The following is a 25,320-nucleotide window of genomic DNA, read 5'->3' as shown; positions in this document are numbered from 1 at the left end:
GATCACACAAACGGCCTGAAGTACCTACCTAGTACGTCTCAAGCGACGAGGATCTTTTGATGCCTTAGGCACCAGGGCTAATTGAATTATACTGAACCCGGCACGGCTCGCGCCTGGTTAACTGCTGCCGTCCAAATTAGTCAAGCCACCACTCGGACCGGCGAGCTGTAACCTTTACCGGTTGAAGTCACACTTATTGCATTTTTCCTAATCTTTTTTTGTCTCCCTACTCCTCGCCCTCTTTCTCACTCCCAACATTCGATTCGGTGGACTCGATTTTCCTGTCCACAGTAGCACAGATAAATATTCATTCAGCTCACGCCAGTATGTGGAAACCCTTGGAAATCAGCAGCCTGCCAAGTCAGTGGCTGTTGTGTTGTCAATACATAATCTTAAACTTCGAATTATCCTTTTCTGGGGGCTGAGCGTGCAACCAAAAGAAATTTCAAAGTTACCAGAACTGTTGCGCTTATCAGACCGTTTGGTGCGGCGATGGGTTTGATACACAAATTTGTTTTAAATTTGCTTTACCGGATGTCATCAAGTAACATCCTGAAGATGATTGGTGTGTTCACAGCTTGCACATCGGGGTAGAGTGGCTGCCTATCGATTGCTCGCAGAGCATCAGTGTCATCTTTGGTGACTGGACACGTCCCTCATTATTCCCTCCATAGAAGTTTGGCAATATGCCTTGATTCACTTGCACGCCGAAGTCGTCTCTATGGATCTTTCATTGCCATTCTTTTTCCGTTCCCTCGAGTTGATCTTCACGAGAATGATCTATCCCTGTGAGAATTGAGGATTACTTGAACATTCGAGTCTTAAAAATTGCTTTATTGTTCATTGCTATGGTCTAGAATATGTGATGCTGAAAATTAGAGAACGCCATTTTGTTTGGGTGCCAAAATGGTTCGTTCTTGTCTACACCAACCACGTGTGTGCGACTACGGTAGTTATAAAAAAGCATCATCACGATCATGACAAATCACATCTGATGACCATTTGATGAATACTTGAATGCTCTGGAACAATACATATGTCCACGATATCTCAAAAGTATCTATATTTGGGCCACATACCAGCTTAGATCGACATGGCGCAGCAACCTTCGCCTATCGTAGTCAATAACTCAGGAAGTATTGACATCATTACAAATGATCAGATGCATGCGGATGGATCACTTCGAATTGAGAGGGTGTTTCCAATCCGAATTGAAACAGAGTCGGGTAGATATTGCCCCTCTAAGCCTTGGTTGGTATATTGACTAACGACAAACATAGTTCTTGACACGAAGCCCAATGACTCTGTTGTTGCGAAACCCCAGGAAGTGTCAGATGATACAGCTTCTACAAATGTTCCCGTTGAAGTACCTGAGACTGAAGGTGGCATCAATCAAAGGCATCCAAATGTAGTTTTGGCGGAATCCTGCCAGCCATTATCGCCATCTCAACACACTTTCGTCACAACGTCCACCCATCATTTGATCTCTGACAGTAAACCCACTCCCAACTATGCTATTAATGAGATCGTTCGTCGTTGTGAGGATGAACCCATTCAAATTCCTGGATCCATTCAAAGCTTCGGGGCATTATTAGCTCTCGAGGAAAAGGATGATGGCCGGTTCTTGGTCCGAATCGCAAGTGAGAACTCAAAAAGTATTATTGGTTGCAAGCCAGAGGATCTTTTCGCACTACCATGCTTCACTCAATTGCTAAGTCCAGTGTACGAATTGGACTTTAGAGCCCGAATTGAATCCAGAAAGCTCTGGCATCAGAAAGAACATCTCAAAGCATATCCAGATATTTTTACCATGATGCTGGAGTCAATTCCTCATATTCCTATGTACTGCGCTTTACATTTTCGCGAGGATGCGGGCTTGTTCATATGCGAGTTTGAGGCGAAAAATGATTTGATGACTGACGTTCCTCCGGAGAATTGGAATCTGCCAGGAGAACGGGTCAATATTATTGATAATCAAGCGACGGAAGAGGAGCGAATTGTATCGACCACAAAATACAGTGAGCCGTTTCGCACGATACAAAGAACCAAGCACAGGCTAGGCGAGATGGAAATGTTTCATCTCGGCTGTGAGGTTCAGGAGCAGTTAAATTCAGCTACTTCCATAGAGTCTCTACTCGACGTAGTCGTTGGTCTTGTCTTTGATCTGACTGGGTTTCACAGGGTCATGGCTTATCAATTTGATGAAGATGACGCAGGGCTGGTTAGAGCAGAGTACATTGATGAGAGAGCATCGTTGGACCTCTACCGTGGTCTCAAGTTTCCGAACACCGATATTCCTATCCAAGCTCGGCAACTCTATGCGCTCAATAAAATAAGATTACTCTATGATCGGACGGAAAAGACAGCCAGACTTATGTCTTCAACCGAGCAATATAATCCTAAAAGTCTCAACCTTTCATCGGCATATTTGAGGGCCATGTCACCCGTTCACATCAAATATCTGACAAACATGGGTGTACGTGCCTCATTCTCCATCTCTCTGATTGTAGAAGGTCGATTATGGGGTTTAATCTCTTGTCATGATTATGGCCTAGAAGGCAAAAGGGTCTCGTTCCCAATGAGGGAGCTCTGCCGAAGTCTAGGAGATTGCACAAGCAACAACATTGAGAAATTAATCTACCTCTCTCGGATACAAGCACGACGGCATCTCGGAAAAGCACCTCCTAAAACTTCACCATCACAATATGTTGCTGCTTCATCCAGAGATTTGTTGCAAATGTTTGAAGCAGATTTTGGATTTCTGGCCATCAAAGATGAAGCAAGAACAATCGGACGCTTGTATGCCTACAATGAAAGTATCTCTCTACTCCAATATATCCGCAAGAAGTCACATACGTCTGTCTTCCACACTCAGAATATTTCTGCGGACTGTACAGATATTATGTTTCCCGCGCGCTTTGTTCTGATTTCGGGATTTCTAGTGATTCCATTGTCTCTGTCAGGATCAGACTTCCTGGTATTTTTTCGTAAGGGTCAGCTAAAAGAGGTCAAGTGGGCTGGAAATCCAAATGAGAAAATATATAAGCCTGGTACACAGTATCTTGAGCCAAGGGCAAGTTTCAAGAGATGGAGTCAGCATGTTATAGGTACTAGTCGGGAATGGACACGAGAACAAGGTTGGTTTATCCTAAGTTTTACTGATGGTTTCTAATTTGGAGTCTTTCAGTTGAGTCCGCCGGTGTTCTAAGTGCATTGTATGGAAGATTCATTGAGGTCTGGAGACAAAAGGAGGCCATTGTGCAACAAAATCGAATGACACGATTGTTGATTCGACAAGCTGGGGCTGAAGGTACGTATTAAAAACACGGAAGCCGTTGGGTATTACTGATTTCTACAAGTTCGAAACCCTTTAAACGCTATAATTGGTTATCTCGAAATAGCACTCGAAGAAGTTCTCGACGACCAAGCCCGTCTGCACCTAGAGAAGTCTTTAGGTGCATCGAGATCTCTTATCTTTGTTGTGAATGATCTTCTCAACTTGACAGAGGCGGAAGGAGAAGATCCTGAAATGTCCTATGATAATGTTGTCTTGGCAGAAATGATGAATGATGTTATCGATGATTTCGGTGATGAATGCCAAAAGAAGAGTCTAAACATTAGATTTGCCGGAAGTACGGATATTCCTGCAGTGGTAAAATGTGACGGGGTGCGTTTGAGACAAACAATCACCAATTTACTATCAAACACCGTGAAACATTCAACTGCTGGTGATGTGGTTGTGGGGTTGAAAAATGTTGAATCTGATGAGGATAAGACTCGAGTTGAGATGTTCTTTACTGATAATGGTTCTGGATTCACTGAGTAAGTTTTCACTCATGGAAGATACAATGCTCAACTTCCCTTATGACGAGAGACTAATACCGCATCTCCCTAGACCTGAACTCGACGGCATATTCCAAGACTTCGAGAAAGTCCTCGACGACGACGAAGATGAAGACGAACAGCCATGTCTCAACGGAGAGAAATCCTCCATTGGTCTCGGTCTCGCCGTCGCCGCACGATTCGTCCGACTCAACGATGGCAAAATAGTAATCAACACCGAACCCGGCCACGGAACCACCGTCACAGTTTCAATCCCATTCCGCAAATCCGAAGGGGGACATCACTTCGCTGCCAGAGCTTCCCGCGAAAATGCTCCCAATTCATCCATCAGTGCCGAGAGTCCCAGTTCCGAGAGTCCCAGTTCCGAAAATGGCATCCAATGCGACACCCCCGAACGATTCCAAGTCCCTCCTCCCACACCCCTCAAAGAACCCTTCCTCACGTCCACAGCTGAAATCAACGAATCCCCTTCTTCAATCCCCACACCCAGCACCTGCTCGCACTCCTCTCTCCCCCTCTCCACACCCCTCTCCACCAAATCCGTCACCACCAATCCCGATTACCAACTGCAATATCCCTTCCCCATCATGGAATTGCCTCCCCAACCCGAGATCCGCAATCTCAATGTCCTCGTCGCGGAAGATAATCCGCTGAATAGTCGACTTTTGGAAGAACGTCTCAGGAAAAGAGGACATGTGGTTACGGTGAAGATCAATGGGCAAGCGTGTGCGGAGGCTGTGATGGCTACTCCTGATGGTTTTGATATTGTTTTGATGGATATACAGGTTCGTGCTCTCCCCTCCCCTCCACTTCCATTTCATCCCCCCGTAAACCCAACCAACAACTAACCCCCCTCCCCTCCCCCCCCCAGATGCCCATCCTCAACGGCTTCCTCTCCACAACCCTAATCCGCTCCTTCCTAACCACCACTTCCCCCCTCCCCCTCATGTCCCCGCGCGCAAAAATCTACGGTCGTCTCCCCATCATCGCCGTATCGGCTTCTCTCGAAGAAACAAAAAGAGACGAGTATATCGACCGTGGTTTTGACGGCTGGATTCTTAAACCGATTGATTTTCGGGTGTTGGAGGAGATGCTGAAGAGTGTCGAGGATGAGGGGAGGAGAGAGGGGTTGGTGTATGGGAGGGAGGGGGTGAAGTGGAGCAAAGGGGGGTGGTTGAGATTGAAGGGGTGAGGAGTGAGGCTCGAGGGCTGGAAGGATAGTTGTGTGTGGGAGTGATGGATTGAATTTGGAATGAGTTTTGATGTTTTGAATTGAGAATCTGATTGTTCAATTGAAGTAACAGAATCATAATGGCTAAGGGGGGTTGGCGAAGAACTTGTTCTTCAGAGCCGTATGGGAACACTGGTAAAAACTTCCTCTTATTTTTCTTCTTCTTTTCTTCTTCTCCTTCTCTTTCTCTTTCTTATGTATTTTCTCATACTGCTTATTGTTATGGGTGATAATTTGAATAGGAAACGCATTGATAACCTCAACTTCCAAGTCGATATGACAAATCCAATTAAGCTTAACCTTCAACTATGAGGTCCGAACACAATTTCTTGTGATATCAGTCGGAAGTAATTGTAATTTGCACAATGCATGTATTAAATTTAACATATTTTCAAGAATCTCTCTCTCTCTCTCTCTTCTGGTTTAAATAGTGCAATAAAGACTACCAGTCGATCAGTACCTATACAACACCGAACACCAAACACATTCCCATTGATCCAACTCCATCCCATCGCTCAAACGCCTACACGCATTCAAAAAAATCCAAAACTCGAGCTCCAAACAAAGGCCCCTAAAGTTTAACCTTCCCCCCATTCAATTCATTCCACTCCTTCTCTCCAAATTTCACATATTCATCCCCTCTCAACCACCACATCTGATCACCACTCTCCTCAATTGCCTTCGGATCCACCCCCTGCTTCCGAATCACATGTTTAACCATCTTTACCGTCCCCGTAATCTCCATTTCCTCTCCCTCTTTCTTGACTCTCAAAAACACTGGGACCGCATAACTCGGCAGTGACTTTTTCGCATGGATCGCCAAATCCTTCATAATGTTTGGATTGTGATCTTTTAGAATAACAGCTGCGCAACCTACTCGCCCATCATGATGTGGCAGGGAAACTCCATAGACATTTGCCTCCTGAATAGCCGGATGAGTGGATAAAGCTTCTGCGACTTCATTTGTTGATACATTCTCTGATTTCCAGCGGAATGTATCACCGATTCGATCATTGAAGAAGACATTTTCACCATTTTCCCACGTCATAATATCGCCTGTTCGAAACCACGCATCACCCTTTTCGAAAACGTTTCGCAATACTTTACTATCGGAGGCGCTCTCATTGTTAAAATACCCTTGATACCCTGCACTTATATCGGCGGGATCAAGCCTATACAGCATTTCTCCTGGAGTTCCATAAGGTACTTTGGTGCAAAATCCGGTACTTTTCGATCGATAGGGTTGTTCCGTTTCAACGTCCAATTCGACCACAGCCCATCCTTTCCTCAATACGAGCCAGTAAATAAATCCGTTACGACCTACTGCACCCCTACTAAATTCGTTATTAGAATAGTTCCAGCCAGCTCCTGCACCTTCAGTAGCGGAGTAAAATTCGGCGATAGTTTTGATATCGAATCGTTCCTTGAATTTGTTCCACACATCAGGTCTTAGGCCATTGCCAAACGCCATTCTAACGTCGTTTTTCTTGTCTATATTTTCGCCTGTCACGGGATCGTATTGAGGAGGTGCGGATAAGAGGTAGCGACAGACTTCTCCGACATATTGAATAACATTCGCCTTTGATTCTCGAACTTCCTTCCAAAATGTTTTTGTGGAAAATTTTCTGCCGATACAGATTGTTGCGCCCATGTTCAAAGCTGCTAAGACAGCAAGAACACTGGCAGCAGAATGGTACATAGGCATACACTAACGGAAATTAGTATTGCAAGAAACAAGAAGAAGAGGTATACGCACAGTATATAAGACGTCGGGTCGTTTGTATCCACTCCATTTCGGCATGATAGTCGATCCAAAGTTTGCCTTCCCCCAAGCCAGGACTGCGGGTTTAGGTAAACCTGTGGTACCACTGGTGTATATCAACATTCCGATCATTGACTTTGTTTGCTTGGATCTAGTAGAATCCGGCTCTCGAACACCTTCAGTGGAAATGATCGTAGCCTCTACATCGGGAGTGAGGATTTGAAAAGAGATATCCGGAAGCTCATCCCGAACTTCCTGCGTCAGTTTCTCTTCGACCATTGGATCCACGATACATAACCTTGCAGTGGAGACTTTGACACAATGGGACAATGCTTTGCCCGTCAAGTTGTAGTTAATGAAGGCCGGTTTGGCACCTATACTCCATAATCCAAACCACAGGAAGAAGTAATTATCCGAATTAGTGAAATCCATAGCAACAATTTCCTCAGGCTTGACGTTATGGGTATTCTTCAACCATGTTCCATATTTCAAGACTATATCGTACGTTTCCTTGAATGTCCATTTTTTGCCTTCGAATATGATGAATGTATCGTTTGCGAATTTTCCTTTTGCATGCTCTTCGAGTATGTAAAACATGTTGAGACGATCATCTTTCTCTCTTTTACTGGTAAAGGAATATGCTTTTAATGCAGCACCCAATAATTGATAATCGTAGCTTAAAGAAAGTTTCGCATTGGCGTATGCCAAACCAGCCAAAGCTGCTGGAGCTGCTAAAGCCAATGGGACTATTAAATTGTTAGTACTTCGAACTCCTTCTGATGGCCGGAGCGATGTAAACTGACTTGGCATTTTGATAACAATGTAGTGAAAGTATTTCCAGCTGTCAAATGAACACTCAAAGAGCTCCGTTAATATACAGTATCTGGTATTCAATTAATCTTTGACTGCTATAGTCAATAGACAGTTCAGCTTCCGAGTGAGGATGAAGCAGCAATGCTGTTAAAATTGATTGCCTAGATAAGAGATTCGATATTCATGCAGTTATAAAATCCCAGATTCATTGATGCAGAGAGTGAGTTCAAGGCGAAAAAAGTATCTTGAATGGAGAAAGGGACGACAGCAGGTAAGATAGATGAGAAAGACTGTACCTTAAAAACTTACCGTACATACATTAATATGGGTGAAGTCTGGGTAATATGCATGCGTACATCTCGCCGTTGGACCCTTTTGGGGACTTTCATTCCTCAAATGGTAACACATGCCTCGGCACGGAGGATGCTTTCCTCGCACAGTATGGCTTATTCTGAGGCATTGCACTCGGAATATAATAACGAATAAGCTGCAGATGATGCGAAAGCGGTTCCATATCCGACGATAATTTTCAGTGCAGAGTCAGGATTTGAGGGTCATTGCACAGTCCTTTCCTCTTACTTACGAATCATAGCACAAATTGGCAATTTATGCGATTCATGTGGAGTTTACAGATAGATGTCTTCTCCGTTCTCTTGATTCGTTTGTATGCTTATACTCCTCGTGTATGGATATGTATGGATATGGACGGATATGGACGGATGATAATTGGCCTCGTACGACAACTTGATGGGATGAAGACCCTCCCTCGATGGTGGATTCACTGATTGATTTCGTATATCTGGTTGGATGAATCGAAACCTGATCAATTAACGGTTTTTTTGGGATCTTCGGATCTTTTCCCCAATGAAGGTTGACATATGACGGAAACTCCCTTGAAATACTATAGTAGTAGGGGTAGATACTAGGTATTTAGTGAAAGTGTGTGCTGGTCCCCGCTATTAGAGGCTTTGGACGCAACTTTAACCTTATCGGGCTCGAGCTTCAATGGGAAGCATCGGCTCAGCCTTGTCATTTTCACTCAGCCTTGCCATCTCAATCTATTTCATTGCAGCCTTCTCATCGCTAAAACTTGCTTGTCGCAAATAGCGGCGCATCCAGACACGACTCGGCTCGGAACTTCCACGATGTCAATACATACCTAGGTACCTACTTATTAACAAATGGACACCCAAACTTCATAATGTCAATATCAACAAATGAGCCTGCATCCTCAGGTCCGACAGCAAACCCAGATGAAGATGTAAAAATCTTTAATGATGATAGATCACCCGACAATGCCGTGACAGCAGTAAAGAAAAGAAAGGAACCACCTCCTGAGAAGCCCGAAAATGCTCGCATGCGAATCCAAGTTCTAATTTCATTCTGGGCTATTATATTGTTGCTTGGTGTGCCGATATGGTGGAGGACGACTACAATTTATAGAGCGCCATTACCTTTAGACCAAATGACAGATTGGGCTGAGGGAAGGGTATGTTAATATCATTTGCATAGATAGCTTAAACTAACTGAAGAATGTAGGCATGTCGACCAGTATTTCCGCTCACAATTTCAATAGATGCCGAATCACTACAAGAGAATGAAGCTCAAAATCTTCTACGAACTACACAACATGCTTTAGATGATTTGAACGATTTCTCCGCACACCATCTACGATTACAACTTTCCCCGCCTAACAATGCTTCCGCGACTACAAATGATTTCTCGTATGGGGGCATGGGAGAGGATGTTGCTTTGACTATTAGACTTTTACCTGGAACAGCATCATCGGCAAATTTACAAGCATATGCGCCCATTTTAGATATATACTATCCTCCAAATCAGATCCCCTCGAGTTCGTCATCATCTTCTTCTTTAGCGACATATATTGCGAATACATTGAGGGGCGTGTTTGCCGAAGAACAAGCTATGATTGCATATCTACTCTCTACTAGTTCCGCCCCGCCAGAGAGAAGTCCAAAAGCGTTGGCGCCAGAAGTGGCAGATACTCTAGCCAAATGGACGACGCGCTCATTAAAATACTCTGGAACTTATCATTTAACCTTCTCCCTCTTTACTCCAACTGCCACCCCCTCATCTTGGGATATTGAAGCTGCGCTAGAAGAACATATGAAACCACTACTTGAAAGCTTCACTTCAATCAGCAATTTCACAATCGATACCCAAGTTCAACTATACGCCACTCCCGGTGTCAGCGGAAACGTCCTGCGAAAAGAAGACCTGAGTGGCTTCATCAATGCCGCAGAGTGGCCTCTAAGTCCCAGTATTGGCGGCGCCCCAACAATCAATTTCATCCTCTATGCAGGCGATATGGAAGTAGAAGGAGGTGGGAAGAGCTGGTTGATTCCTCAATGGGGTGGCGTAGTAATTCAATCCGACATCTCAGATTTACGCCCCGCAATGCTTACTTTCTCAAATCAACTAATGTCCCTAATGGGTGCCCCCGAAACCGGATCTCTTCCTCTACGCCTAATGACACTAGTGCGCGTGCGCAGCGCAGGTCTTCTCCTGAAAGCAAGCGGAACACTGGGAAGTCTAGCGCGATTAACTAAAGCGCTCCCCTCGATTAGCATACCTGAATCCGTGCAAGATGGCGTCTACACAACCATCGAACATTTGAGAAAAGCATGTGATGGATTAGGAGGCAATGACGGATTAGTTCATGCACGTATCGCGGAAGAAGCGGCAGAAAAAGCATTTTTCGAAAAGAGTATGGTGGGCCAGGTGTATTTCCCGGATGAACATAAAGTCGCGGTTTACATGCCATTGTTGGGACCCGTGGGTGTACCGCTGGTCATGAACGTGCTAAAGGAAATTAAAGCATGGAGAAAGAGGAGTAGAATGGCTAGCTAGCTAATTGGCATTTATCATAGTTGGCTCGCAGCTTTTTAGAATAATGATGTAATGAATTCTCAAAGAATCTTTTCCCTTTTTGATATCTTTCTTGCATCATATCAAGTTATACTATGCTACCTCTCTCGCCGATCACTGTCAAATCTCAAACCTTTACCTCGTCTCCCCATATCCCCATATCTCCATTCCATTCCCTACAATAATCGCTTTGGCCTCATTCTCATTCCCATCAACCCCAGGAATTAAACCCACATCCCCGATATCACTCACCGCCGTAAATTCATCCCCAATCATCTCGATGTCTACCGGACATTTTTCTTCTTCTTTTGTCTCGACTGCTGTAGATATAGCTGCGAGAGAAGAAGAAATCCCAACCCGCCACGTCTTTACCCGCTGATCGGTACTGGAGGATACGATGTACATTTCCTCTTTCTTCTTATGCTCTGGACTATTTGTAGTATCTGCAGAACAAAGATGAGGATCTGGGATAAATACTAAGCCTGTAACAGCGGCCGCGTGTGCATCGGGGATGAGTATGGTGATTAGGTTCTGGAAAGTATTGGGCTTTGTATTGAGGCCAGACGAGGAGATGGAGATGGGATAGAGCGTTACACCGATTGCGTTATCGTCGCCGCCGGTGATGACTACGAGATATGGAGGGGTGGTGCTAGAAGTGGAAGGAGAGGTGTATTTGAAGGCGAGGGTTTTGATGGCGTTTTGATGGATTTTGGTGTGGGAGATGAGGATGGGTTCGGAGATTTGTGGGGGCGAAGCCGAGGTCTCTGCTATGTTTTGAGGTTGATTTTGCTCTTGAGTTTGATGAAGATGGAGAGGAGCACTCCAGATACAGAGACTTCCATCCGTAGCCGCAGTTAGGAAGGTGAGTTCCGAGCGAGAAACTTGCAGATGGCCTATTTGCATTAAACATGCAGATGTATATTGACCTCTAACTAGTAATTTCCATCCACGGATTCTCGAGTAAAGATAAGTACGCATAGTCGAATCCGAATACGCGAGCGTGATGATCATTTCTTCCTGCTCACTTCCGGGAATATCAGATACGTCAAAAGACATAATGCGTAGATCCTGTTCAGCAGTAGAATCGGGGCAAGAAGCTTCGCATAGGACTCCGAGACCAAAGCCAGGGATTGATTGGATGCGCCAGATGTAGAATTCTTCGACCCCGCCGCTGCTGAAGAGATAGTGCGAGTTGTGCCAGTGAAGGTGTTGGAGACCTGCTGTGTGTTTTTGGATTGTGGAGAGACAAGTGAGGGTTTGTGAGTTGGGGTTTTGATCCTGGGTCTGGGGATGGGTGCTTTCGTAACGCCAGATTCTGATATTGGTGTCTTCGGCACCGGTGGCTATCATTTGTGGTGAGCCTCCTATAGCACAAGTTTTTATTTCTCGCCCGTGGCCGCCGAATTTGATGGTGCGATGAGAAGGAACTTTTTGAGAGTGCAGGAATAGTTGTGATGCTTTTGTATATATCAAGTGACCACTACCACCTCCTTGAGCCCCTTCAAGTGGGGAATATGCATGAGCTCGATGTGCACCTCCGCAGTCAATACGCATGATCTCAGATTGTTTTGTCTCGTTCCATACGATGAGACTCTTGCTTTTGAATCCATACAGAATTAGATCGGAACCTTGAAACCAACAAGCTTCAATCATGGGTCCAAATGGTGGTGCAGCAGAATGTACGCGTGAAATTTTTGGCGTAGCTTCATCGTTGTATGAAAATATGGCATACAACCCATCTCGACTTGTGATTGCGAAATAGCTTGTGATTTGCTGAGAATCTGTCCTGGGTACAGCAACAATGGAAGTAATGGCATCCTTTTTACCAGGCGAGTTCCAGGTACTCATAGTATTGGTTTTCGTGTCGTGTACTGCAATTTGGCCTTCTCTAGAGCCAATGATGAGATGGCCATTGCATGTACCAGCACCTGTGACTATAAACTTCGGGGGCAATGAGAGAGTCCTTCTGTCGACAATAGGTCGCGAGCCAGGAGATTCCAGATTGAAAGAGAATATTGTCAAGTCTTCAGATCCTAATAATGTAACTAATAATTCAACTGATTGATTATCATTTCCTGGGACAACAAATACATCAGATGGTTTTCGCTCAACTTGTCCAATTTGAATGATGGGCAGTCCTGGTTGATACGAGAATATCTTCCCGTTAGTACCCGCCAAAACACATAATCCGAGATTTGAGTTTCCCTTCAAAATAGAATATGATTTAAGATCTTGAGTACTGGATTCGGGTAGGGAAAGCTCCTTGAACTTGACCGGATTTCCAACAGTCGCTTTCAGAATTTTTCCAAATGTTGTCGTGATCAGGAAATCACTTTCAGATACGAATGCATAGCGATTGAAAGCATCTTTGGGCGCCTTCTTGTTCTTTTTCGATCCGGCGGATTCTTGGTCTGGTTCCTCCTTGTAACAGAATTCCGTTGAATTGAGAGACTTCAACACATCTTCGAGCTCAAAAGCTACCGAGTGATATGAGCCTTCGACAGAATTAATTATTGCAGAGTCTTCCACGGCATTATTGCTCGACGCAGTGATAGGAGTTGGATTTGTGTTTCTTTCCTCTTCAAAGCAATATGTTGAAATCTTTCCATCTGCTCCACCAGTGACAAGCAAATTTTGATTGTTTTCTATTTGACTTATAGCTGCTGACCAAATGTGCTTTCCGGTATGGAATGCAAAAGTTTTGATATGTGTTAACTTGGCAAGATTATTTGAGCTAGGTTTGGAAGCATCAGAGGTTTTGCTTCCATTTTGAAGCTCGCTCCCAAGTTCCAGTGTCCATTGTTGCGCTGTTGAATCTTCCCCAAAAGAAAGAATAGTGATTGGCGAGGTGCCGAATGTTGATATATCAGGACAGTGAAATTTGACACCCCATATACGAGACGCATGACCCATTGTTACCGCAATACATCGGTTGAAGCCCTTGGAGTCTTGCTGGGGTTTTGCTGTCTCTCCAAAGCCTGTCTCTCTTGGCAATAAGTCGGCAGCTAACTTCATAGCATCTGCATCATTTTGTGAGCCCTCCGCAAGATTCCATATCCGTATTGTACGATCGTCGCTACAGCTCGCTAGTAATCGTGTGGTCTTTCCATCATAGCCCATGATCAGTGGAGATATATCCACTCCAAAAATGGAACCCTCATGACCAGTGAAAACGAAGAGGGCTTCATTGTGGAATGTAGAGTTATCTTCAGCAGCAACACATTTCCAAACAATGACCTCACCGAAAATAGTTCCTGCTGCAACTATGACAGTGTTTTTGTTCTCGCAAACGAGACTTGCAGAGTACAACATAGATCGTGAAGAAGGTTGTAGTTGACGCAATCTTATGGTTCCGTCTTCTTTTGATAACGTTGCTTGAACCATTGCATTGTGAGCAGTAACCATGACACAGCCATCATTTTCCCAAGGACAAAAGGCAACACTGAGAACCCAGTCACTGGCTGATGTCGCAGTTTCCGTAATACTGGTCACATGTTGAGATATGATTTCCTCAATTTGCGATTTGCGGATTAAGGTCAAACATTGGCCACCCCAAACAACTACCTGTAGATCACCTGCAGAATCACCATCCAATTCTCTAATAATGATACCGTGGATCGCCTGTGAGTCAAAGACTCTACATTGACCAATCTGGCTGGAAGTTTTGACATCATATATCTTTAGAAAAGAGCCCTCGGCCGCAAGGATCAACAGTGCGCCAGTAGAAGTATGGTAAAATTCCACTGCCAAAATTGGGCTCAATGAGTGGTTATGCTATATTGAAGCAGGTGAGCTAGTGTTCATGTCGAGTTTTGGTACATTGCTGACCTTGAAAGAAGACATTGATATTGATAGATTTTGATCAAAATCTGCATGTTTATGTAAATAGTCTGATATCAGAAATATCCAAGACAAAACAACATGACTGTCGTGATTTTATTCCAATTGTTCACTCTCGAGATAGAGGGGGAGTTTTGCGAATTTTCTCCAAAATTCTGCCACAATGGCGGTGAGTCCTTCCTACTTATCAAAAGGTGTGCGAGTGAGTCTCTTTCCTCCATCCATTTGACAAAAAACAAACATGAATCTTCATCAATTGAAAATAAGAACACCTTATGAATTTGACATTCGATAGGTCAAGTGATTATTGTCTAAGACCAATACAATGGGTTCTTAGTGAGCTCTTGGAATGAAACTTCAAAATTCATCGTTGATTCATGCTTCATGGGCTACTGGGGAAATTCTCGAACGAACACCTTCTACTTGCTCGATATGTCTACCTAGTATCAATTCATTTCCTTTTCTTTAAGATCGTTTGCCCTAGGAATTTGCCATTTTCTGCACCTCCCCTTCACTTCTTCTCTACTCACTCACAAGTAGATTAGACCAGCTAGTGCAGGACGTTCCACGATGTACATAATCCTCGGCTGCATATGAAGTCTCTCAGCTGCTCTCCCATCTGTCTCCTCACTTCTGTTTACTTATTCGTGCTCCGTTCTTCTGACAGGTTTTCTCAATGATGCTTTCATCAATCTCTCTGAGTGTCTTACACGATAATTTCTCGACACCCAAACGGAACCTTTCGATTATCTTGTCTCGGGTTACATCTTGTTGAGATCCCATACAATCGTTTGCGTCCGCCTCTTCAAATACTGACATGATCACTTTTAGTTCTTGAGGACTGATTATTTCGGAAGCGACTGGTGAGCATGTACAAGATATACCCAGGCTTTGATGTTGGCGGATCGTCAATTCAGTGCTGTGGCTTCCTGAAGAGCCTTTTTGATGCTTGCCACCTGCGTTATCCTTGATCCTTTTTCTCCCTCTCTCAAGGGCACTTTCAGACAAGTCGCGAGTAGAGACACGAGTGAGAATGAATTTCGAAGCAACAGTAGAGGATATTCCCAGTCCGAACGACAGGATGACAGCATGTTTTCTGCTTAGATTAAACATTTCGTTTTTGATAAAACAGACAAGAAATCTTAACAGCTGACTATCATCTTAAATCAGTTTTCACCCTTGTCCTGCAAGTTGTTGGAAGGATTTACAAAATAAGGCACATATCTCCTGGAAATCCGATCTTCCTTTCAGCAGTGACTGGTACACATCAAAGGCCCTGCAAGCAGAAGCTCATGTTGGAGAAGTCTCTTATGACTTTGAGTCTCTATTTGCCTCTTCCCAAAATAACCCGCTTGTACGCAAGTATAAAGATGCCTTAAAAGTCCCAATTCTGTGGTACAAGAGGTATCTAATTGCCACTGATAGATTGCATTTCTCGTAATATCTCGATACTGCCAGCACTTTCGACGAATAAAATGCATAGACCAAGGACTCTTTCGAATACAGACCCCCTTCTTCCATTTCTTTTTGGAAAATTCAACATAGACTACCACTCCTCACTTTTGATATACTCTTCCATCAACTTTATCTGAGCGGCTCGCGAATAAGTCACTATCTTGACGAGAGAAAACAGTATTGAAGAAATCGAGCAGTAGTCACATGGTATCAGGTGAAGACGACAGGCTGCTCAAGCGGACATTTGAGGATGACATATCAACGTCTTTGTAGTGTTTCATCATTGATCGAACTTAAGCGACACACAATATCAAAGACCTCAATTTTATAGCATGAGAGTATTCAAAATAATGAAAATGGTTAATTAACGTCTAGTTCGCTCATCAATTTTTCATCAAGATCAAAGATAGCTCTGACAGCCTCCCCCCTCTTCCCCCTCATCATATTATTTCTCAATACTAAATGCACATTGACATTGGATATTGTCTTATACTTCCATCCTTACATGCATATGGCATCATCATCTTCACGTACATTTGAAGTCTATCATACAAATCGTGATCTCATAATCATATAAATGAATTTGTTATTACTCAAGCATTATGAGTATGATGAGAGTAGGAGAATGATATCTGGTAATCTATGATAGTCTATCATTTGACTTGTGATTAACAAGCTACGAGTATGTGCCAAATAAAGAAAATATTTTCCCGAATCATAATTCACATCCATCAAACCCAACCCTAGCAAACAGAATAAACTCTTCCAACCCAGTATGAACACCTGGTTTATCCCCCGTACCAATCCATAAACTGCTCCCATCAATTCTCCAACCTAACATCAAATAAGCCAATAAATCCGAATAACCCAGCCAAAGGATCACCACCAATCTCCACAACCCTCCCCATAATCCCAATTTACATACCACACTTCCCTCCCCTGCAGCCCCCAAAAATTCATACACCTAGGCAGGTATCCTCAATGCAAAAAAAACAATCAAGGCGCAAATAATCCAAAAATGCCATCGGCACTCCTGGTTGACCTGTTTGACGGGCTGCGCAAGTTGATCTCGCATTTGCGAAATGGCGACGTGCTTTTCGACTTGAGCTTGCAGCTGAGCATGTCGAATGCGGCACAGGGTGTTCTGATCTCGAAGCTCGGTGTTTTTGTCCTGGAGCTCTGCATTTTGAGCACGAAGCTGAGAAAGTGTATCGAGAACTGCGGGATTCGGCACACCGGTATCGCTTGTATCTTCGCTTCCGCTATCTTCTGGGGTGTAGGATCCTGGGCTTGATTCGTGAGAATCTAGTAACTGGGAGTTATTGGTAGACATATTGTTGTTGTAGATGAGTCAAGTAGAGTGCTAAGTGTTGAGTGTTGAGATTCTGATGGTGTTGAAAATGGGGATGAAGGATTCAGTTTGTTCCTGGTTGATCATACTTGTAAGTTATATAGAACACATCTGTTGTAACAAATCTTCGCTACTGCGGGTAAACTGTAGACGAAGAGAGACTATACGACGAACCATATTGAAGCATATTTTCGGTGCAATAGAATGGTGACTTCGATACCCATCCAGCCAGCTTCATTATTCCCAGCATCAAATCATCCTCTCTCGGAAGAACCATTTATCTAATTTGGTATCTATCCCTGATACGGTTACAATACGATTGAATATCCATACACGTTTGAGCATTAGTGTGTGATTCATATTTATTGCATATAGCTTCTGTAGCTTGAAGTTCTAAACTTGGGATAGACGATCACACAAGGTCATTACAGTTCCTTCAGGACGAAGACGACATGATTATGACCGAGGTGATACCAACAGATACTAATAAAGCTATAACTTACATTTTCGAGATTATCGAACTCGATATCCGTACTTGCAATGTGTGGGCTTTGTATTTCATTAGCTAAAGTCAATCCATACTATCAGTTCGAAAGAGGCTATTGGGTTACTCATGATCCTATTCATTGAGTGAGTTAAAATTACCTATTGGTACTTATGATAAATCATGATTAAACTTAAAACTGAAATAAGCTCACAAAATCGAAACAGATTTGAGATCGAGGCTGAAATTTAGCAACTACAATGCCCTTTCGGCGGGTCACACATATTAACTTGTAGAATGGAATTGAAGCAATGTAATACTAATCAATTTCGAAAGTATAGGTATCATGGGCTATAAGTGTTGGACGGACCTTATCATGACAGACTCGGAAGGTGTTCAGGGGAAAATGGAGGGTTATCTTTCTCATTTACTCTATTCGGCGAGATATATATAGGTGCATCGCATTACCAGTGTAGCATTAGCTGTAAATAGACTGAATCGATAAAAGGTTTACTACTATTATTAAGACTTTTAAATACACATCCAACCCACCAAACTCTCAGTCTAAAACTCCGCCTAATTAGTAAACCAATTTACGAGTTACTACTTCATAACGTCTAGTCCAAACCAATCTATGATTTATCCAAATCAACTATTTCACTCGTCCCATTTCTTGCGAGTACTGCTCGAAGCCGTAACTCCTACTCATCAAGAATACATAATAAAACCACTTAGAACCCCAGAGATTACAACAAGCTTTAGGATCATCACACTTCGACTACATAATCACTAATACCAATTCATTATCTTAGCTATGTAAACAATACATCAAGGAAAGTACTAAATACTGAAGCAGGACCACCGTCCCAGCCCAAGCCATCATTGTTTCCATCCCCAGGAATGTGGATGCGTGTTGAAAGACAAGGAGGCGAACGAAATAAGAGCTTTGAAAGCGGGAAAGAAGATGAATCATCGTCGTTCATATTATAAAATTGTTATTCCGGAACATTTTGTTCGTCTTAAGTACTCTCCGTCAACAAAATATGGAGATTTAGTTGCTCCTACAAAATTGAGTTTCTTCATCAAGAATTCAGGACAGCTGACCAATCTTCGCTCTTTATATACTCTTCCATCGACGTCAGCGCAATCTTGGACGGAAGCTAGAAATCACAATTAGCACTAAAAACATCATAAAGAAAGGGTCGAACTCACCTCTTCCGGTCTCAAAACATCCGGATCCCCACCCGCATGACCAAACTCATCCACATACTCCCAAGCAAGCTGCAACTCTCTCATAGCTTCTGGTACCCCTTTCCAAAACGTCTCTTCAAAAACCTGTTTAAACGCAGCCTTAACTCCCAAAACATCTCCCCAAATCTTCGTCCATTCTTTCCAAGTCATTCTCTCTGAAACACCTATGAGATTCTTTCCCGGCGGCATCTCAATCAACGCTTTAACAAACCCTCCTGTATCCTTCTGTGTAACGACAAACTCAACTATACTATCCGGACTCAAAGGTCTCTCGAATAAAAAACTCCCATCAGTCTGTTTCTGCGGAGCCATGGGTGGAAAAGCTTTCCAATTCGTGACATAATATCCCATTTGAAGGGTACTCATTCTCGCTGCCAACTCCGGAAATCGAGACTCAATCTGCCGTATTGTTTCTGCTTTCGAATCAAAATGATAGACCATGGTATATTTACCTTTGCTCCATTTCGTTGCATCGCTCAGAGAGGAGTATATGAAATATTCCAATGTTTCGAGAACGCTCGGTGATGCGGCTGCTTCTGCGATGTTGATGCCTTGGGCGACTTCACGATCATAGGCGTGTTCGAGGATTGTGCGGCCAGGAGGGGCACCTTCGGATATTCCTGTGAAGAGATGCACGAAGAAATCGGTATTGGAGTAAATTACATTAGCTCCTTGGAAAGCTGAAGAGAGTGATGTCTTGTCATCAAAGTCCGCTTGAACGATATCGACTCCTTTTTCTGCTAGTACTTGAGCAGTTACACTTGCTGGATTGCGTGTTGTGCCTCGAACTCGCCATTCTGGGAAGCGGAGAAATGTCTCGGCAATTGATGATCCCTATATTTGTTTAGTATTCGTACATCTAGAAGTTATGGGGATAAGCACTTGGGTACCGGTGACACTGGTTATAACAATAAGTTTCGACATGTTTTAGCAAGGCGATTTGTCTCCCCTTCCCTAAATATTGTGCAATGATTGGAATGAGAAATAGTATCACAAGGAATCCGAAACTGCCACCTCGGAATATCATGTACTTTATACAAACAGCCCTCTCTTTCTTTTTGCAACATATTATAATCCCTCTCTGCACTGACTGATATCTACTAGGTTCGGACTTGATCATTTTCCATACTCCAAATGTTTTCCGGTATTGAAGTCGCAGCCTGATATGTTTAGGGAAGATCTTACATTTCGATCCGCAAGCAGTTTCCCTTGATTCACTTGTGTAGCATTTGATCATGCAGGGTTCGGCAATTTGGCAGTCATTATTTTCCCGAGATTACAAATTGACATGATTTATCAGCATATTAGCTATCCCCCATCTTTGCTAGTTCGATCGGTCAAGACTCTGATTTAAGACTGCTATCTTCTTGGGAACAGCTTGGAGAAGATTCGACCGTAATGAGAGGAGTATCAGTATTCTCAGGAGAGACGACTGCTCTTTGAAACTTTTCGGGGGCTGGTTTCCCTTTGCCTTTTGCCTCAACTCCTACTGTAGACTGATCATCATGTCCAGTAAATATGCGCACGCGATCTGACGACCGATTTGCAACATTAGCTGTACTTGGCCCATCTTGCGGCTCCTCTGTGATGTCTCGTTTCGTCGCTTTCTTTAAATGAGCTGCAGATAACTTTCCACGCCGTTTGGGTGGTGGAATTACAATATCTGCTAGGCTTCGACCATCATTACTCTCTGTTCTATCCCTAGGATGGCCAAGTGAGTTGCCAATAATGTCAGCCAAACCCAGGCTACCTTGATTACGATTTTGTGTGCGGCGATCTTCTTCATGTACCCGACCACGTTGACCATCTGGATGGCGCTCTTGTAGAGGGTTCATCTGGATGCCTCCATTGTACTGTCTTGATCTTCGTAGTTGGTACCATACGAAAAAGCCGATTGCACCTCCAATAACCATAACAACAATGATGATCACGCCGATTATCAAACATTCATTACCCATACCGCCTGCAATTGAAGATGCACTCGATCCTCTCTTACTTTCAAATTCATATATAACGCTTCATCGAAAAGATAGAAGCACCAAAATAATTATTCTCAATAAAGATGGGTTTCTAGAAGCCGCAATGGAACAATATGAACTTCACCCTTTGTTCTATCGAAGATTTTGTTCCTTGGCAAAATCAGACCTTCTGTATATTATCCACTGGATGTACTCGTTTGTGGCCTCAAACTAGTCGAGGTACAAGCCGAAGTATGTAAGGAAGGACCCAGATCCAAATTTGGAAACAAAGAACTTCTTCGTCTCGAAATGGGCTTCGTGAATTTGAACGGGTTATTGATTGGTCGGTAGCCAAATACATCTTGAATCAGCCAATATTTACAAGCGATCTGGTGCAGAATCGCTCGATAATCATAAGATGAGAATTATTGATCTTCTTTGTTGCTCCTTCGATCAAACTTACGATTGTCGAGATGATTAGCCGCACCTCAAATCCTTTTCTGCAAGCTTCCGCCTTCGAGAAGGAATATCCCATGTTTGCTTAATGCGGTAGGCTGCATGTTAACCTTCGAATTCGGTACAAAGCATGCGAGACCCGTACATAATCGCGTTGCCATGTGCGCGAGACATATCACTGGGCCCGGCATATGTCGAAGTAGAATGACCAACTTCATATGCGGCACAGGAGAATCTTGGTGGATGTTGTCGAGGTGATCATGCGGTACAGTAAGACATTGAAACAATCCTCGCCGATTATCTTCGGCATGGCTTTCTTAATGACCTCCCCCGAAAGCAATACAATGTCACACCTGTTGTCACTGTTGGACAATTCAAAGTAGTAGAAGAGTTGTAATGACATCAACCCCCAAACATCAATATCAGTTAGCTTTAAGGCTATTCAGCATTGAGAGGTTCTAGATACCTAATGGAGCTCATTCTTTGAGACGACTTCCACATTATCTGCCCACATGTGAATCACAATGTAATGATACGGAATGTTTGGTTTAAGCAGGATGGATAGATGTAGGTACCCGCCTTGTGCCAGCCGTTACTGTGACTTTGAGGGTTTTACTTCGTAAACAGAGTCACGAACTCATCCATCAAGTCATCGAAAGTTGATTGCATCTCCAAAAACTCATTGTATGCCCCAGTGCTTAGTGACAACGCACGTAGCTTATGGTAATTGATGAAGGTCTTGCAACCTGAAGGCCTCGTAACATCAAAGCCATGGTTGGATGCAGTTGTAAATGTTGAATGAAGATTGAAGATTGAAGATTGGATGAAGATTGAAGATGGAATATAAAAATGGGTACGGAAGCTTGAAAGATGGGATCGGCCCCTGTCGGTAGTATCACCTTAGTGACGGAGACCTATAAAATCGACATTTTAGTGAGGCTGAGGTCAAGAATGTGGGGAGAGGGAAACGCCTGGACAACAATGGCAGTCACTAGAATGATCGCCCCGACCCGATAACATGAACATGTCATTGCGACATATGAAAGATAAAAAGTTTATCGGGAATTGGATATTGTGTTGAACATTGTGCATCTTCACATTGCTGCAATTGCTGCATGTACACTTCTTGTATACACACTTGAATCATCTTATAAATCATCACTCAAATAATAAACAATGTGACATAAAAGATTGAGAAGATCTCGTTCTATAACATCAATCGATTGCTTAACCTCAACAAGCTCCAACTCTCCACCATGTCTTTAGTCCCATATTCATCTCGAGACAGTCGAGAGATTGTACTGTAGGTTATACCTCATTTTTTCTGCATAGAACACTTGGATGAAGTAGAAGCTGGAAGATAGCTGGCACATACATGCTAACGTTTAATGTTACAGTCGCCATGATGATGCGATCGTTATAAGAGATCCTAATACTCAACAATTAGTTCTGCGAAGTGCCCCTCCTGGTCTCGCCTTGAATGATTGTCCGACATGCCATCGACCATTGCGCGCACCCTCTCCCGAACGACAGCAGCCTACTCCTTCCGCTCGTGCAAATGCTTTCATAGCTCCAGAATACTTTCGCATGCTTCATGCTGCAAATAGTGGTCCGAATGAACAGCCACCCTCCAGTCCGATTCGTAGACTCGTACAACCTGCCTCTCCATCTGCGAACTATGTAGATGATACAGAAGACCACGTAGAATTTGTGGCAAGTACTCCGGCAGTAGAAACAGGACATACCATAAAGAAGGAAGCTTTCAGCCCAAACTACTTCAAGAGATTCTTCATTGAGGAAAAGGAATTAGGCCGTGGAGGAAAGGGAGTAGTTCTTTTAGTCCGCCATGAGCTCGATGGGGTGTCTCTAGGTATGAAGATCCAAGAATATACGAAACGATGTGCTGACGGGTTGTAGGTCAATTTGCGTGCAAGAGAGTGCCAGTTGGAGATGACCATGCATGGTTAGAGAAAGGTATTACGATTCTCTTTACTCGCGATTCCTGTACTAACTTCTACAGTTCTCATTGAGGTTCAACTCTTACAGGGGCTTTCTCACCCAAACCTCGTATCCTATCGACATGTCTGGCTGGAAGACGTTCAATTGAATCGGTTCAGTCCCTCAGTACCATGCGCCTACATTCTTCAGCAGTATTGCAACTCCGGAGATCTACTACGTTATATTGCTGGACCTACACCGAACATGCAGACAACAAATGAACAATTGAAGGAGCAAATGCGAAGAAGATCAAGAGGGGGTGCAGAACGACCCGATCTGAGATCATCGCAGCGGAAATTACAGTTTGAGGAAATTTATTCGTTCTTCAAGGATATTACTTCGGGCCTTGCACATCTACACGCTTCGAATTACATTCATCGAGACTTGAAGCCAAGCAACTGCTTGCTACATCAAGATGGAAGTGATATGAGATGCCTCATAAGCGACTTTGGAGAAGTACAAGCGGAAAATGTTGTGAGGAAATCGACAGGATCCACAGGCACAATATCATATTGTGCTCCTGAAGTTTTGAAGCAAGATCAGTTTGGTCGATATGGAAATTTCACTACGAAATCTGACATTTTCAGCTTGGGAATGATACTGTATTTCATGTGTTTCCGACGACTCCCTTACAAGAGTGCAGACAGCTTCGAGGAAGACTTTGAAGACATGGATCTACTTAGGGCTGAAATTAGTACATGGTCTGGATTTCAAGACGAACGACGAGAGCGACCAGAATTACCAAATCAGCTTTACAACTTTCTCAAGAGATTACTTGCTGTCAACCCTAATGATCGACCTAGTGCAAATGAGATCTTAGAAGCAATCAGAACAGAAAGAGGTTTACAAAATCCAGCCCGTGTGCGGCATGGTAGTTCATCGGGAATCCGTGGAAGAATTCAAGCAATTGACTCACCCATGCCACCCGCAACACCAGTTAACGAACGAGAACCGAAGCGAGTGCGCTCAAGAGCATATATTGAAGATGCTTCATCCGAGACCTCATCTCGTTCATCCTCGCCCACACCAACCTCCCAGCTCGCATTGGAAATCAGTCGAAGTCGCACTGCTGTTCCTGTTACAAAACCTCACATTACCACTCCATTGTTAATGCCACCACCCACCACGCTTATATCCTCTTTCAAGAATCGCATATCTCTTTACCGTCACTATTGCGAAACGTGGGCTCATCACAATAAGCAATCTCTTACTTTATTGGCTAGAGTATCAATTTTTCTTTTCAAAGTCTTCATGATAACAAAACCATGTCTTTCTTCTCTCGCCAGACGATGGATCTGGTATCCTCTCGTCGTAATAGCCGCCGTTGAACTGGGGCTCGGCACAAAATTAAGTTGGGGCATATCTGGCGGTCTTTTAGCATTTCATTTCATGGTGGTAGAATTGTTTGATTGGTTTGGACCTGGAATGTGTAATGGAAGACTTGGAGTGCATGAACATTGGCATCAGACTGGTTTCTGAAGAGGCATTATCTCTCTATGAAAAGGGTCATTTATAGGTGAGCAGGGCATCTTTTTGCATTTTGTGGTGCGGGATTTAATATACCTGCGAGGCAAGGTGTTTGCATTCAAGAATCGAATAAATTAATCGATTTGTATGAGATATGAGAGAATGAAAATAATGATATAGTATAGCATGACAGTTTTCACTGGCTACTAAACAATATAAGTCCCCACAATACCCACCGAGGTGCATCGTGTTTTATTCTTCATTGCAAGTGCGCATTATTTTTTTACTAAGTGGTCATTCTCACTTGTTTGGGATTACCTTGACTTTGTTCTTTCACATCTCTTCGTGAGTTTTTATATGGTCGGAGTTGGCTGTCATCGCAATTGTAAGATCTTGCTTACACTTCTGAAACATCTTTCTAGGGCTGATCACATATTACTATGCTTGTATCCTTATTTGAACTTTGTTTTGGAGTTGCTGTGATACTGGCAGCTATCCTATCTTAATTCTCAGGATTCTCTT

The 25,320-nt window shown here is 43.4% G+C and overlaps 8 protein-coding genes across 8 annotated transcripts; 3 read left to right on the top strand and 5 right to left on the bottom strand.

Moving 5' to 3' along the window:
* Positions 1–1,093: 1,093 nt before the first annotated feature.
* Positions 1,094–5,035, top strand: Bfra_007420 (putative histidine kinase-group viii protein; the record flags this gene model as incomplete). The annotated part of the gene is made up of 6 exons (XM_037337792.1): positions 1,094–1,226; positions 1,281–3,137; positions 3,188–3,310; positions 3,360–3,822; positions 3,896–4,628; positions 4,715–5,035. The coding sequence occupies 6 exons, from the start codon at positions 1,094–1,096 to the stop codon at positions 5,033–5,035; spliced, it is 3,630 nt and encodes a 1,209-aa protein (XP_037187172.1).
* Positions 5,036–5,645: 610 nt separating this feature from the next.
* Positions 5,646–7,646, bottom strand: Bfra_007419 (putative long-chain fatty acid protein; the record flags this gene model as incomplete). The annotated part of the gene is made up of 3 exons (XM_037337791.1): positions 5,646–6,782; positions 6,831–7,582; positions 7,640–7,646. The coding sequence occupies 3 exons, from the start codon at positions 7,644–7,646 to the stop codon at positions 5,646–5,648; spliced, it is 1,896 nt and encodes a 631-aa protein (XP_037187171.1).
* A 1,204-nt stretch (positions 7,647–8,850) lies between these two features.
* On the top strand, positions 8,851–10,520 carry Bfra_007418 (putative phosphatidylinositol-glycan biosynthesis class s protein; the record flags this gene model as incomplete). Its single annotated transcript, XM_037337790.1, has 2 exons — positions 8,851–9,138; positions 9,189–10,520. 2 exons carry the CDS (start codon positions 8,851–8,853, stop codon positions 10,518–10,520), a joined length of 1,620 nt encoding a protein of 539 aa, XP_037187170.1.
* A 153-nt stretch (positions 10,521–10,673) lies between these two features.
* On the bottom strand, positions 10,674–17,166 carry Bfra_007417 (putative wd repeat-containing protein; the record flags this gene model as incomplete). The annotated part of the gene is made up of 5 exons (XM_037337789.1): positions 10,674–14,312; positions 14,913–14,965; positions 15,020–15,527; positions 16,759–16,797; positions 16,828–17,166. 5 exons carry the CDS (start codon positions 17,164–17,166, stop codon positions 10,674–10,676), a joined length of 4,578 nt encoding a protein of 1,525 aa, XP_037187169.1.
* Positions 17,167–18,750: 1,584 nt separating this feature from the next.
* On the bottom strand, positions 18,751–19,843 carry Bfra_007416 (putative NmrA-like protein; the record flags this gene model as incomplete). The annotated part of the gene is made up of 3 exons (XM_037337788.1): positions 18,751–18,828; positions 18,881–19,753; positions 19,802–19,843. 3 exons carry the CDS (start codon positions 19,841–19,843, stop codon positions 18,751–18,753), a joined length of 993 nt encoding a protein of 330 aa, XP_037187168.1.
* A 413-nt stretch (positions 19,844–20,256) lies between these two features.
* On the bottom strand, positions 20,257–20,877 carry Bfra_007415 (uncharacterized protein; the record flags this gene model as incomplete). The annotated part of the gene is made up of 1 exon (XM_037337787.1): positions 20,257–20,877. The coding sequence occupies one exon, from the start codon at positions 20,875–20,877 to the stop codon at positions 20,257–20,259; it is 621 nt and encodes a 206-aa protein (XP_037187167.1).
* Positions 20,878–21,365: 488 nt separating this feature from the next.
* On the bottom strand, positions 21,366–21,813 carry Bfra_007414 (uncharacterized protein; the record flags this gene model as incomplete). The annotated part of the gene is made up of 2 exons (XM_037337786.1): positions 21,366–21,645; positions 21,800–21,813. The coding sequence occupies 2 exons, from the start codon at positions 21,811–21,813 to the stop codon at positions 21,366–21,368; spliced, it is 294 nt and encodes a 97-aa protein (XP_037187166.1).
* A 776-nt stretch (positions 21,814–22,589) lies between these two features.
* Bfra_007413 (putative calcium-dependent protein kinase protein) lies at positions 22,590–24,810 on the top strand (the record flags this gene model as incomplete). Its single annotated transcript, XM_037337785.1, has 4 exons — positions 22,590–22,636; positions 22,731–23,203; positions 23,251–23,307; positions 23,354–24,810. The coding sequence occupies 4 exons, from the start codon at positions 22,590–22,592 to the stop codon at positions 24,808–24,810; spliced, it is 2,034 nt and encodes a 677-aa protein (XP_037187165.1).
* Positions 24,811–25,320: the final 510 nt, after the last annotated feature.

This window comes from Botrytis fragariae, assembly GCF_013461495.1.
Source record: "Botrytis fragariae strain BVB16 chromosome Unknown tig00000795, whole genome shotgun sequence".
Classification (NCBI taxonomy): Eukaryota; Fungi; Ascomycota; class Leotiomycetes; order Helotiales; family Sclerotiniaceae; genus Botrytis; species Botrytis fragariae.
This window is presented reverse-complemented; position numbering and strand designations above follow the sequence as displayed.